This window comes from Excalfactoria chinensis, chromosome 3 (genome assembly GCF_039878825.1).
Source record: "Excalfactoria chinensis isolate bCotChi1 chromosome 3, bCotChi1.hap2, whole genome shotgun sequence".
NCBI lineage: Eukaryota > Metazoa > Chordata > Aves > Galliformes > Phasianidae > Excalfactoria > Excalfactoria chinensis.
In genome coordinates this window covers 51,765,606-51,780,293 of record NC_092827.1, presented here as the reverse complement: position 1 = coordinate 51,780,293, position 14,688 = coordinate 51,765,606, and the positions used below count along the sequence as shown (strand labels likewise).

At 36.9% G+C, this 14,688-nt stretch overlaps 1 protein-coding gene across 1 annotated transcript in view; it reads right to left on the bottom strand.

The window, feature by feature from the left end:
• The window catches only part of EYA4 (EYA transcriptional coactivator and phosphatase 4), a 146,775-nt gene that overhangs the window by 42,025 nt on the left and 90,062 nt on the right, over nt 1-14,688 (bottom strand). Inside the window, exons 4-6 of the mRNA XM_072331739.1 lie at nt 6,755-6,879; nt 5,575-5,643; nt 206-298 (exon numbers count right to left, since the gene is read on the bottom strand). Coding sequence (XP_072187840.1) covers nt 206-298; nt 5,575-5,643; nt 6,755-6,879 — 287 coding nt within the window. The remainder of the gene's footprint in view (nt 1-205; nt 299-5,574; nt 5,644-6,754; nt 6,880-14,688) is intronic.

The window sequence follows — 14,688 nt, the reverse complement described above, 5'->3', positions numbered from 1 at the left end:
TGTATCTCATGAAAAGTACTTTTTTTTTTTTTTTTTTTTTTAAATAGAAATGAAAAAAAAGTTACAATTATTATTTGGTATTAAAATGATACTTTGTTCTGGCTTCCAAAAAATCACTTCCATGAAGTGCAATGCTCATTAGTGAAGGTTATAAAATGCTATATTAATGTGCATCTAGCAATATGTGATCTTATTATGGCTTTACCTGACCCAGTAAAAGTGTCAAGCGATCCATCTCCAGTTGTTGTTGTTGTTTCATTGCTGTTCATGGGCTCTGTTTTGACTGCAAGAAGAGACACTACATAGAAGAATAAGTATACATGAGATTTTACTTTTAAATTTATACCAGAGTCCTCATGCCAGTCTAACTAGTGGTAGTCCAGATACGATAAGCATGCGGTGAAACAGCTTCAACCTTTGCACTACCACTGCATTGAGGCACTCTATCATCATTCAATCTGGAACAGCCATGCATCTATAGAGCTTTTCATCTGTGCATTTGGCTATCTATTAGCTTTAGCAACTGAACTATCTTCTGGGGAGATTTCATCCTAAATCTAGTTGATTCCAACAGTTCCCTAGGAGTACCAGAGAGGAGGGAAACATTAGCTGTCAAGGGATGTAGCACACCAGAATAATAATTTTGCCTGATGAGTGAAACAATAATAGTATGTTTTCATGCTCATGTGAAAGCAAATTATTTGTTAGCATTCTGCCTTTCCCCTCCCCCTTTTTTGGAGCTCAGTCAACAGCAAGCAATTTTCCATAACAGGAGTGAAGTTTAAAATGAATAAATAAAAACACAAAACCAACAAAATAGTAGGGCACAAATAACTTCCCTGAGAAATAAGCTTCTAATTCAGAGGCTACCAAATATTTGGGTCCACTATGAACTCAAAATATTTCTCACATATCTTCATGCACTCCTACCATCCAAGCCATTACTGAGTGAATCACAGTGGCAATTTATCTTCTAAGAGGCATTCCACTGGCAAACGTGGAAAACTCTGAAATTGGCAAACCTGAAAAAGTTACCACCATTGCCTTGTGAAGGTCAGTTACCCATGATCAGTCAAGAAACAGAGGCACTTTCAGAGGTGATTCAGGCTAAATACAGCCTGAGCTGTCCTCAAGGTTCATCATCCCCCTGAAAATATGTCGAGGACAGTGTTTGAGCTAAACAAAGGATTTGGCTCTCTCTTGAGAATAGTGGCCAGAATAGTATCTGCAAAACCACACCTCTATTCCTCTCTGTGTGATCACAATAAGGAGCTCAGGAATTTCATAGCAGGAAATACAGCCACTGGGTTCCCAGAATAGGTGAGCCCTGAGTGGACTGTCTGCTGACATACCTCAGTCCCAGACTAATTGCTTAACAGATCTTACTCCATTAGGTCATATGGGATACTGCAGATGTTACAATTGCACAAATTACTTGTACTGAGTTCAAAGGGATGTCTGTTTAGGTCAAGCATGGAAGATTTGAAAAACTGGGATGTGCTTATCTTTGTGATATGAAGAGTGCCTTGCAATATTGCCAGTAATATTGCAAGAGTGCCCTGCAATATTACTAGTTACTGATGTTAATAAAACCAAGCAGCCCCTTCTTATACAGGTTACAGTTATGCTGTAGCTATGCATTTCTTTTTACAGTCAAGACTTAAAAAAAATACTTGAAAGTGTCTGTCTTTTAAATGTAAAATTTTTTCCATCATTTTTTGTCTTTAATAAAACTGACACACCCAGTCTATTCTCTTTGCTGGCAACAGCAGTAAATTAATTTGGTATGAGATCATCAGGAAAGAAATTTAGCCATATTTTTTCAAGTTGCTGTGCAGTCCTTGTCATTATGCAGTCCATTATTTTCTGATTTATTAACAAAAAAAAAAAAGTGACAGAAATTGCATAAATGAACAAAGTCCATTGTCAGTGGAATCAATGGTTCCCGTTTCTCTATTTAAGTGAGAAAGAGGTGCTTTTATTTTCAGCAAATCAATAAAATGTATAGCAGAAGAAAACTTAACAGTCATTTCCTGCAAAATAACAGTTCCCTTCAGTATTTGTATATTACTGCACATAGATGTCTGCATATTCTTCAGAAGGAGAAAGACAAATCACACTATATTAGAAATCACCTTATCTCCCCCCTTCAAGATCTTTGGTCATATTTTACTTTTTAAACTGCACGCATCTTTTCTCTGCAGAGTGTGAACATTTACCTACATTAAAAGCAAACCCTACTTCTTAGTACCTTTAATCTTTACTATTCAATAAAATATTTCAGTATTGTCCATACTGAGCTATATGCCTCTGTTTAGTGTTGCATCCAGAAGGACACTTCACTTTATGCCAAATTTTTTCTTTAACCAAAGCTTCAGCATCTAATTGAAAAGTTTACTTTAGAGTTATGTATACTTCTGGTTAATGCCAATTGCAGTGCACTTCCATTAGCACAAATATTTACAATCCTTTTCTCTCTCTATCAAGCAAAAAACAATCTAAAGCAAAGGAAACCCTCTCACGTACTTAACTTGAGGGAAAACACTGTATTGGCACTGTTCTTTGTTGAAAAATACTTGTTGAAAGTATTTTATGTGTTTGATTTTAACAGTTCTACAGGCAGATTTTATCAATTTAAGGATCATCTACAAGAGGAGGAAAAAAAGCACCGAGAAAAAGAAAAAAAAAGAATTTTAACAACAGATTAAAAAGCCAATAACATTTAAAGCCAAAATCGAAACATTAGCTGACAACAAGTCAAAACACAACATCATCCCTAGATTTCCTGACACATGAGATAAAGCACGATTGTGATACTACTAAGGCACCCTCTCTAGACATAGTGCAAAGATCAAGAGTTTGAGCCATCATTGTGAATGAACACTTCAATGAGTATAAATGTAATATGCTGTTGTATAAATGTGGATTAAGTTTGTTAAATTCTGAAAAAGTAAAAATATAAAGCAGTATCAATCTGGAACTCCACTTGAGTGCTGCTGACAGCAAAGACTCCAGATGGTAACAGGGAAGGTGGTTGGCTGGGGCAGATACAGAAGAAACCGTGTAGAGACAGCTGAGAGGAAAACTAATTTCTGCCTTCAGCTTTCTTACAGCAAGATAGTGAGGTGATGAAGAACAAAGCTGTACTCTTCTCAGAGGTACTGTGTGAATGGATAGGAAGCAACAGACACAAAGAAAAAATCTGATCAGACCTGAGGAAAATTCTTCATCATGAGAGTAGTGAGGACCAAAGACAAGAGCCCAAAGAGGCTGTGTTGGCCAAGCTGACCTCCAGGAATTGATATCAAACTTAATTATGCCAAGACTAACTCAGATTACAACCCCAAACAGGCAGCAATCTCTACAGTGTAAGTTCTTAATCTAATTAAATGACAGGCCAACATGACTCTCACTCTTCCGGTCTGTTCTAAATAATCTCTCTGAAAATGAGTACTGAGGTTTTAGGGGTAGAGGATGCTACTGCTATGCCCAAATGCAGATAAACACATGCAATAGGTAGGAGGCAATGAGAGCTGTTAGTGCAAAGAAGTGTGAGTAAAAGCTCATTTTCTTCTGAGTTCTTTTTTTTTCTTCTGTTTTTAAGAAGCCAACAAGCTATGAAAGTTGCACAAAAGACAGCAGCTGAATGTAATGCATCGCCTGAAGTGGCTGGCAGCTGCCTGGAAAGCTGAGGCTCAACTTATAGCTGCACTGTACTAGGTCAGGTGGCAGGAGACAGGGACCAGGTTGGGCAGAATGCCTGAGATGAAGGATGGGGATGGCAGGCACATGGAGGAAGCCAAGCAGCAGCAGCCAAAGAAGCCCTGCAGCACACATATCTCATGAAGGAATGGATGATGGTACATACACATCTCTATGCAGCTCAAGCACAAAAATTCCTTTAGGATAGATATAGTAGATAGTACCGACACAACACAGATTGGCCTCACTGTGACATATTCAACTAGAAGCACAGACCTAAACATGCTACTGCCTTTGGAAAATCAGCTTTCAGTTTGCGCAAAAGGTGATGCGTCCACAGTAACGCAAGGACTTTCATAATACGCACTACTAGTAATTAGTATTTAAATTACTTATCTCAACATGCTAAACATTTAACTGAGGTGACAGACTAAATTAGACTCCTATAAACTTAAATTCTTGAAACTCAACAGAGCATTCACCTGAAATCATGAAATCATAAAATCATAGAATCACAGTATGGCTAGGTTGGAAGGGACATCAAAGTCCACCCAGCCCCAACCCCCCACCATCCCACCAGCTCAGGCTGCCCACAGCCCATCCAACCTGGCCTTGAGCATCCTCAGGGATGTGGCACCACAGATTCTCTGAACAGTCTGTGCTACTGCCTCACCACCCTCTGAGAGAAAATTTTCTTCCTAATACCTAATGCAAATCTCAAATCTTTTAGTTTAAAATCATTTTGCCCTGACCTATCGCTATCAGACTGTGTTTTATCATTATCAGCCTCCCTTCTGTTTATAAGCCCCCTGTAAGTACTGGAAGGCTGCAATGAGGGGGACCAATCACCCTGGTGGCTGCCCTTCTTTTGATGCAGCTCTGGCTACAGTTTGCCTTTCAGGCTACAAGCGTGCGACAACTATTTGTTAACTAGGACCCTCCAAGTCCTTCTCTGCTGGGCTGTTCTCACTAACTTCTCCCAGTCTATGCAAATATTTGGGATTTCCCTGATCCAAGTGCAAAACCGTTAACTTTAGTGTAAAATATTTTTTCTGTGCTCGTCTGATTATCATTATTATTATTATTATTTAATATAAAATCTCTCTTGGAAATGATAAACTAAGCCCAATTTTATTTTTGTTTTTAAAAGGATATTTTTGAGATATTCCTAAATTTAGTCCAAATCTTCACAACTTAAACACTTGTGTAAAGGCTTATGGAGAGTCATGAACATTTACACAGTGGTTAATCTCATATGCACTGCAACAGTGACACATATATAATTATTAATCACTGAAACTCAATAACACGCAGGAGAGGAAACTCATAAATGAAAACAGCAGCTTGAAAAATCTGGACAAATATTTGTGAAGAGGAAAGTTGCATAAGCATTAATTAAAAGTGAAAGAAGAAGTACTAGTAGATATAATAGTAATTTATAGTAACTTGTGTTCAGGTAGTCATGTAATGCTGTACCTAAAAATCAGAGAAAAACAGATAAGCATTCTGTGCAAAATCTGCTAGAATTCCAGAAATGCTGAACACTATCAATACTCAGCATGTTCAGCAGCATGGGGCTCTTTCAGGCTCTCAGAGCATGTATGCAGTTAAGCTAATTTTAAATTAGCTAAAATTCTCCTTGCTTTTCTATTGTCTTTCAAAATACAGTAAGATCAGCACATATTGCAACTTCCTTCTGTTTTTCTGGCTGTGAGAAAGACCTTTGAGAATGGGTGGAAAGAATGGTGTGAACAAAAAAAGATGGAAATGTTCAAACCACAGGACAAAAGAACAGAGCAAACCAAGAGATGTTACACGGCAGCCACAGAGACACATCGCCACACACATGCACGGTACCAGGGTCTCTCATACTTGTTGCAGAGGAGGGAGTACTGCAACTCAGCAACCAGTCTGCAGTATTTAAAACAGTCATGTTGTCTCCTGAGGACAGGAATGGTATAATGGTTCATTGTCTGAACGTCTGTTCAGTGTACATGAATATTCTTCAATACAAGTGAGCGTTGTTACACTTTGAACTACGTCTCTTAACTGCACTGCATTGTTTTCGAGAGCATTATTTTAACTGGTTTATTTATGCAAGTGTAATATATAGGGGCATACAGAAATTAGTGTTCTTTAGTGGTATGCCCAAAGTTTTCCCTTCTCTTTATACTGAAATATATTAAAAATATAAATAGTTAGAACAGTAATGGTTCAGTCTTTTCTGTAGGGTTCTATTCCCCCCAGATGCACATGCACTTTGTACTGACATTCACAGTTTTTTCTTTTTAAATAAGTGAATTAAATGCTTTGCACCATGGCCAGAAAGAACAAACTATAAAGTTGGTTTTCTGGGGGTGCCCAATTGTAACTTCCAAGAAAGAGGACTGAAACTACAGCTTCAAACATGTGCATGGTGACACTCTCACAGACAATAGTGGGGCCATGACTCTGTTTCAGAATGTGACACCCTTCCTCCAATTCTTGCATCTCAGCTATGGCACAACCTATTATATGAAAACATTTGGACATCCGTGGTGTAGCTGCATGGTAGTACTTTTCATTTAGTAATAGATACAGTGATAATAACCAGTAAATTCAGAGTTAAACCTAAAAAATCCCTCTTGACAAACTTTCACTACATGCCAAGAAATGAAATTAGCATGTTCGTCATTTAAGAAAATGATCTAAGCCAGCAGCAGTGACAATTTTAATGTACTTCTTTTGCCAGAGCTTTTAAATAAATCTACATGGATGTAGTTTTGGGTATAACTGTAAATTATAATTCAGCCATGAAGTATGAAGCTGGAAAAGCAATCTATTTCAAGCTACCAAGAGGTATAACAAAGCTTTTAAGACTTTGGTAAACTATTTCAAAGCTTTCTTACTTTCACCTTTGCACACTTCTATGTCTATCTTCAATTAGTGCAAATTGGAAAAGTGTTGCTGGGATTAGTAGAGGTATACCAGTATTTTGTATTTCTTTCTGGGTTTACGTGCAAGATGTTGATCTAGCCAGACTTTCTATGCACTGTAAATGTCTTACACTTACCTCCTGTTCCATTTGTTGTAACTGATGTACTACTGAGATTAGGTTTATCCAGTTTAGAGCTACCTGGTGCATCATTGCTTCCAACAAGATTATGAGGACTTGCTAGATCTTGCATTTCCATAGACCTGTTAAATGAAGTGACAGTGTATAAATAGTGGTTTTGTGGTGCTGTCTATAGCAATCTACTTTGAAAATTTGTAAGGTACCTAGATTAATAAATTGGTAAAGGTTCCTACGAGAATCTTTATTTTTTATTTTTTAACTAAATCTAAGGAAATAGCCAATAATTTGTTGTGAACAGAAACAACCCTAGTATTTTCCACTTTTCTTCCAGGTATTATGAAGTAAATGTCACTAGCTCCCAAAACAGTTCAAATTGCTTCTAAATGACATGACATATATATATATATATACACATACATGCTTGTATATATGGATAGATGTGAATGGATGGATGGGTAGCTGGATAAACATATGTATGTATGTATTTCTTAGAAGAAAACAGAAATTAAGTGAAATTTCAGTGACTGCACAGCAAATCAGATGAAGGACTTCTGCCTCCCATTATCTGTATAGTCATTGAATTCATACTAAATCACAGCAGAGGAACCTACAGAGAAATGAACTGAGTTTTTACATAAATCCAAAAGATTCTTCACTCTGAAAAAAAAAATAAATGCATATGCTCTAAATGTTTTGTTTGTTTGTTTGTTTGTTTTTTCTTCTGAGTAATTTACAGGTATCTTGCAAAATTAAAAAAAAAGCAATTTTGTGGGAATAGAACACAATGGACTTCAGCATCTCAGTTATACTGAGAGGCTTTGGATGGCTTTCATTCTGTGACAACAGATCTGCCTTTCAGAGACAAAGTAGAAAAGGAGTGGTTCTTGTTAGACTGGTAATAGAAATCTAATTTGCAATGTGTGCTTGCCTTTCCCTTGCTTCAATTATAAATTAATTACACAGATCTTTTTTTTCCCCAAAGAAACCTTTCTTCTATGTATAAGCAAAGTTGCCAGCCGATCTGCAATAGAAGAACTATTTACCATATGTTGTACTATAGAGACCAACAGAAAGATTATCTTACCAAGTTGTAAAAGCCACTTGCATTGTAAAAGATTGAGATGGCTAATAAGAGAGGGACAACCGGGACAGGTCAGTAAGTGTAGCAACTCCTGTATTTTCATATTCTGGCCAGAAAATGCAATGGCCAATTGTTAAGGCAAGACCCAGCGTCCTAAGCATTTATTGCAAGTTTCACTTTTAAATTGTCTTCCATGCTTCCCACACTCTCCTCCAGGGGAGAAAAATCCCAACTCATTCTGTCTTTCCATCTAATATGGGTATGCTGTCTGAATCTGATTTTGGTTTCTCTGAGATAAGAAAAAGAAAAAAATCCAGAATGAAATGTCTCCCATTTTGTGCTCCCAATTCAGTTGATCTCCTGGATTCCCTCTCATTACATTCATTTACTCCAAGGCACAGATTTAAAGCTTTCATGTCTTGAATATCTTCCAGTTTAGGGAATACTACATTTCAACTGTGAAAACACACCAAGGCTTTATTCAAAGCCACATGAAGCCCAGGCAAAGAATTTCATTTATTCCAATAAAGGTTTGAATCCAGCCTGAGATTCACCACTGTGCCAATGGCAGGGCAGTTTTCCAAATAGCAGACTGGTTAAGCTGAAGTAAGTTGATATTGCAGGTTGTGTATAAGCAGGTAAGAATTTTATTGCTATATTCAAAGAAATGCAAAGGCATAAACTGAGATTTGAACTGCCTTGACCTAAATTTCATCATCTAATTGTATATACGTTTCCACACATCTGTCAGCAGTGCATTATAGTTTTTATCTACTGGAAATGTGATCAGTGTTAGATGAAATAAAATGGACTCAAGTGGTTTGCAATTCCATCAGTTTCTGCCTAGCAGTTTCTGCACAAGGATAGCAGCTAAATGTTAAAACAAAGTCTATGAGTTTCCATCTTGTACACATTTAAGGGAGCAGGAGAATGCTAAACAACATAAACAATGTGTGTTTCATTGCATACAGAGTTTAATACTATCCATGTGTTCACTAACAGTTAAAGTGTCATGATATCCTGTTCCAGTATGATCAGTCCAGAGATGTTCATATTTGCTTATTTTCTTGTTTAGCATGAAAACTACAATGATTTATTTTCAGGCAGCTATTTATCATGGTCACAGACATAAATGCTTCAGCCATATTTCATAAGCAAAATCACTGATTTATCCAGCTACTGTATGTAAGGGCTATTCATATTAAGCACACTTCATACTCAGATCAGATTTAATCAGCAAAGAAAGTCCAATGATTTTCATTTGCTTGCCAAGAGCATAAACTGATTATGTAAGAGGAGTAGTTTTTGTTCCACACCAGTATGAAACCTTTTGTGCAGAAATGTATACAGTCTTATACTTGTTTTTGTCATTCAGCATCTAGAAAAAGGCATATACAGGGCAAGCTCATTACTAATACTATTTTTAAAGAAGCAAATTTACACACAAACATTTTATCAGGATGAGTAAAAGACATCTTACACTTAGAAATGTCTAAGAAAATGATATTCAAAATGATGAAAAGCTTCACAAAACCACCTGTATACATTTATGCTTATCCTGGGTGCTCTAGCTTGTGTGAACAAGTAAAGGGATTACTTTAATATATCACTGTATGATATATTTATTCAAGTACATGTTCCCTTCTGTGTAACAGATGTCATTCAAAACACCTTTCTGGATGCGGTTAGTTTACTTTCAGCCTAAAAATTTCTCAGAAAGCTGTAACAGAACTACTCAAATCTTACAGCTTCAGTGAATAAAGGATTCAGGAAAAATGTTTTAATAAAATGGATGAAATAATTCCAACATCTTGAATTCATTTTGTCAGACTAAATGTTTATCAGAGTGCTGCTTTCACTGACTTAATGAGAAGCAGGTTTGGGTTCAGTATGTTTTCTTGCACTAAAAGTTAAAAAAGATGATCTTTGAAGGACCAATTAATACTTCTAAATTTATGCAGTTATTTATTAAATACTTATTTTCGAGGAGGGACAGTGTGATTCAGTTTAGGCAAAGCAAAGTCCATTATTAAGTCTGCTTTAAAAAAATACATTGTAAAGCTTTTTTTTCCCCCCCTTTTTTTTCTGCTAGGCATTTAACTAGAGCTTGAGCTTTGGTTTACCCTGTCTTTAATTGTCTCAGGCTACATCTCAAGGAAATTAAGTAAAATGTTAAATTGTATAGAAAGATAAATTTTGGAAAGAAATGCATTGCTCTCCTACATATTTTAAATTCCTGATTGTTGGAAGGCTGCTAATATAACTGTAAGCTTCTGAACAAAAAACTGAAATCTGGCAAGATGAATTTGTCTTTTGCGCTGCTTTGGCTATGCTTTAAGTCTTTGAAAATTGGTATTTGCACAAGCTTAGTGGATCGTTTCAGAGGCTTACTGGAAAAGTCTCTAAAACATCCCATTTGCACAGAACAGCCTCCCAGACCTCTACGCATTTCATCTCCAGCCTGAACATAGAAGGAAGCTGTGGAAGTGGGTTTGCACTAAGATGACTGTTCACGAATCCTGGCCTCCGGGTTAGAGCACATTTTGTTTCCAAATAAATTTTCCTATCTGTCCCTACAGTGGCAGCTGAACAGAACCTGCAGTAGATCCTAGACCACTGAAGGAAACAGCCAAATATCATGTGCTAACCTAGCATAGGAAGTTTTCAGCATGGCTAATTATGCCTGCCCACTTTAACTACAGTTCTATATAGTTTCTATGTAATTTTATGACTGATTCAAACCTTGCCTCTAGGGTTCTATGTTTTTTTTTTTGTTTTTGTTGTTGTTGTTGTTGTTGTTGTTGTTGTTGTTTTTTGACTCTTTTCACAACTCCAAACTCAATTGCTTATTCATGAATTCTAGAAGTAGATCAGAGCTAGATGTTCTTTAAAGAGACACCATTTCAATATGTAAACTTTCTGCTATATAATTTTTCTTTATTTTGAAATGTTTTCTACTAACAAGTTTGAAAGTATGAAGTAGTTCATCAAGGATCTATAGAAGAATACTTATATAGAAGTGGAAACAAAGTGCTTTACGCCTTAGATGAATATTTTGCAAATTCAAAATAAAAGGTAATTAGAAGGCTATTTACAATTGAATAATTTAATTTAGTTTCTAAATTAGGAAGGACAAAAAGCATTTAATGGCATTTTTCTTTTCAAAATTCCTTAAAAGGAAATTCTCTATGTATTTTTTTTATTATTTTTTTTTTTAGCAGAAACGTTACTAAACTTCACTGTGGCAAAATACACATTATTTCTTTTTAGGGGGCATTAGTTTTCACTTTTTTCTTACATCCCTGCTGTTGTACCCGCATTTCCCACACTTCATTTGTCATTTCCTAAGTATGCCAAATGTTCTCACAGACACCGGGAGTCTGGTGCAGTCAAGATGTCAGCTACTTTGGAGCTTCAAAAATTAAGCAGACCTGGAATTCTCCTTTGATATCAACTTCTAGAGCAGTATGAACGTTGGGTGGCTCACGTAAATCCATTTCCTACTGTTGTCAGTCCAGCTTTCTCATCAACTACACAGTTTGAAGACAAAAGCTTTTCAACACCAAGGATTTCCACAAATACATTAACACAACAAGCAGCCAAAGAACAATTCCCAGACACCTAACATTTCTAATTATTAAACTTATAGTAAAATACATATTAGGTTTTTGTTGTTGTTGTTTGTTTGTTTTTTTTTCTGATGCTTTTACTCTGTGTATGGTACTTTTGTCACTGTAAAATTAAGGACAAAACAGCAAAACTGATGAGATAAACTTGCTCCATTGGGATAGCTGCCTCTCTTGTTTTCACAGCCTCATCAATGCCTGCTTTGTACCTTCTCAAGCTCAAGAGATGGCCAAAATATCACATCTTCTGCTATTCTAGGCAGTCTTGCAAAAGCATACAAGTTCTGTGAGGGTGCTCAAGAGTTACAAACACATAATGCTGCCAGACACTAGGAAGAGTTCCTTTCCACTCTCCTTAAGGCCTTGTTTCTTAAACTGTAGAGTGATCTGATATAGTGCTAAGAAGCAGTAAAAACTGTCATGCTATGCTGATATAACCACTAAGTTCCTCAGTTCCTCAGACTCTTATTTTATTGCTTCTATTTTAACAGTTGCGAAAACAAATGCTAAACTTTTTGCAACTATTTGGGGATGGAAGGAGAATTCTCTCTACATAATTTCTATTTTTTATTGTTTGGAAATTGGGGTATCAACTTCCATGTTAAAAAAGTAAGACGAAGAAGCAGAACTAATACCACACTGATATTCCAAAAAATACTTCTCTGTCAATCTGTAACCAATGTCAGACAAAGGGTAGCACAGGGAGGTAACTTGGATGGAACAAATAACAATGTTAGCATTTCTGCATATTAATAAATAGCACATCATTAATAAATAATAAAAAGGCCATGTCCTTCAGCTTCATAGAAGTGTAACTGTACAGTAAGGATTACAGTGTGTTCTTATAAATATGGATGATTCATTACAAACTTGAATATCATTATGCAGCTGCCTAGTGCATGATTTCAAGCTCTTAAGGAAACAAACTCTACTTAGTCACTGCAGTAACAACACTGTGGAAAGGATCCTTCTCATACGAATAGACTATAATTTAAAAAAAAAAAAAAAAAAAAAAAAAAAAAAGACCTGCTGAGTTTTATACTATAGCTTCTTAGATCTCAACAATGCTGCTTATCTTGCAGGGCACGGGACTCCTGCAGTGATCCTTTGGGGCATAAAGTGGCACTAGCTGTGATTGTATCTCATTTTTCCTTTCAGGCCTATTGTCTTTCTCTTGGCTATTTAAGCTCTAATTCCAGGAGAAAAAAACCTCATGCAGACAGTATTACTTTACAGGAGATGTCTGCCAGGCAGCCAGTGTCAGTGCTCAGGCTGCACTTGGTGCAGAGGACTCAGACAAGTCCGGGAGCAAACAGGTTCAGTGACAAAGGCAAGCATTGTAGTGTGTCTGAGGACATCATTTACAGCAAGAGAAAAAGAATTTCTTTGAGCAGCACTGCCACATCTTCCCCAGCTCCCCCTTCCCAATTCCCCAGTTACACTTCGGCTCCATTTTTGGCTCTGAGCCACCCTGGACTCTGTGCTTCCTGACAGCCAGGTGTCAGGTATTTTTTGTCTTCATTTCAAATGTCAAAGGTCATATCTTTTGTTAGTCTAAGATGCGGCTTTTGCTATAGTAATTTGCAGATACTGTTCTATAAGAAGTGTATATAGATATGCTCTCAACAGATCTAGTGAAAAAACATGCCAAACCCTATGAACAACAACTGCTTCCAAATTCAAGTTCACTTTTGGAGGAAAAGAAAAACTTCCATTTTCTTCTGTCTGAGGAATAAACTGAAAATGAAAAGGCTAGGATTTCTCTGGTGGTGTTGAAGCATACTAATAAAATTAGAAGGCTCAGATTTTTGTTCTGCATAGTTACTGAAAACTATAAATTGCTTAAGAGTCAGATGCAACATATTCTCTCCGATTCCTGATCAACAGAGATGTCATTTCCAGCAAACCACACAAAACTTTCTATTCTGGTGCAATTAAGTTGGCCACAAATCCACACCACAGTATTTTCTCATTCCCTTCTGACTTTTGCTGAAGATCACTGTCATTTCCTTGACGCAACGAACAAAAAATGCAAAATTAATTTTGATTTCCACACTTGTGGATATATCATAGAATCATTTCTAGGAAATGCTTCTAGTTTCTTTCACTGGGCACGCTGTTCATTTGTCCGGTGTCAAAATATTCAAATCAAGTCAACTCTGGGAACCAAAAAAATTTACTAATTCATGTACTTCAGAATAAACTCAAGAGTTTTTTTCACTTACAAAACACAAGTTCACATTAACACAAACAGGCAGACTGTCACTGTTTTGGCAGATAAAAAGAAATCTTTTCTTTGTGTGGTCCTAACTCCATTCTACCCCACCAGCCTGTAGTCTGGGATTGGTTTGATTTGATGAAGGCAGATGACAGTTTCATATGGGAAAGTTTTATTTTCTGATGCAACAAATGGATGCTCATTTAAAAAAATAAATTTAAAAAAAAAAAAATAGGGTACACAGAGCGATAACTTTCTGTCCAGCTGGATCCCAGCTTTCAACATTTCTTTCCTGGACTATATGAATGTGACTGCCACAGGTTTGATGTCACTCATTTTCAGTTCAGGGTCTATTTCAGGCACTGGAGAATGTACCTGGCGAGAAGCAATGTGGCATCTGAACAAAGATTTCCTGTTTTCTCCTAGAAAAAGGCAACTAGTTGGGAAAAAAAATACCACTCTTGGTGACAGGCAGAAAACATCAATTTGTAGGCAGTGTGGACCAGAGGTTGTTCCCCAGCTTAAGACATGAAGGGTAAAAGCTGAGAAAGGGCAGGGAGCCACACTTTCTTGGTCTGCATGCAACCTGGCTCACCTTGACCATCTGGCATTTACCAAACCTACACCCCGTGCAGCCTGAGAAATTTCATGTTATCAGCGTTCCCATGCCTCAGCCCCAGCTCATGCAGGACATATTTAACATCCTGCCACAAACTTAGCCATACAGCCCACAGGCTGGGTTATGCAATTCTAGTCCCAGTGTGAACAGAAAATACAAAAAGGTATGCAAGAGGTTAAACTCACGTTTAACCTACTGCTTAAAAAAAGGTGACTAAAGTAGCTTTTGAAGTTGTTATGTGAATATTTAAATAAATCAAAAGCGATAATGACACTGCAGTTCCACAGGGAGCTGTCAAGTACCAAGCTTACATGAAATACAGACTACCAGATTACAGATATGTAAGATCTATATATACCGGTCTTTGGATCACAGGGCCATATTTTC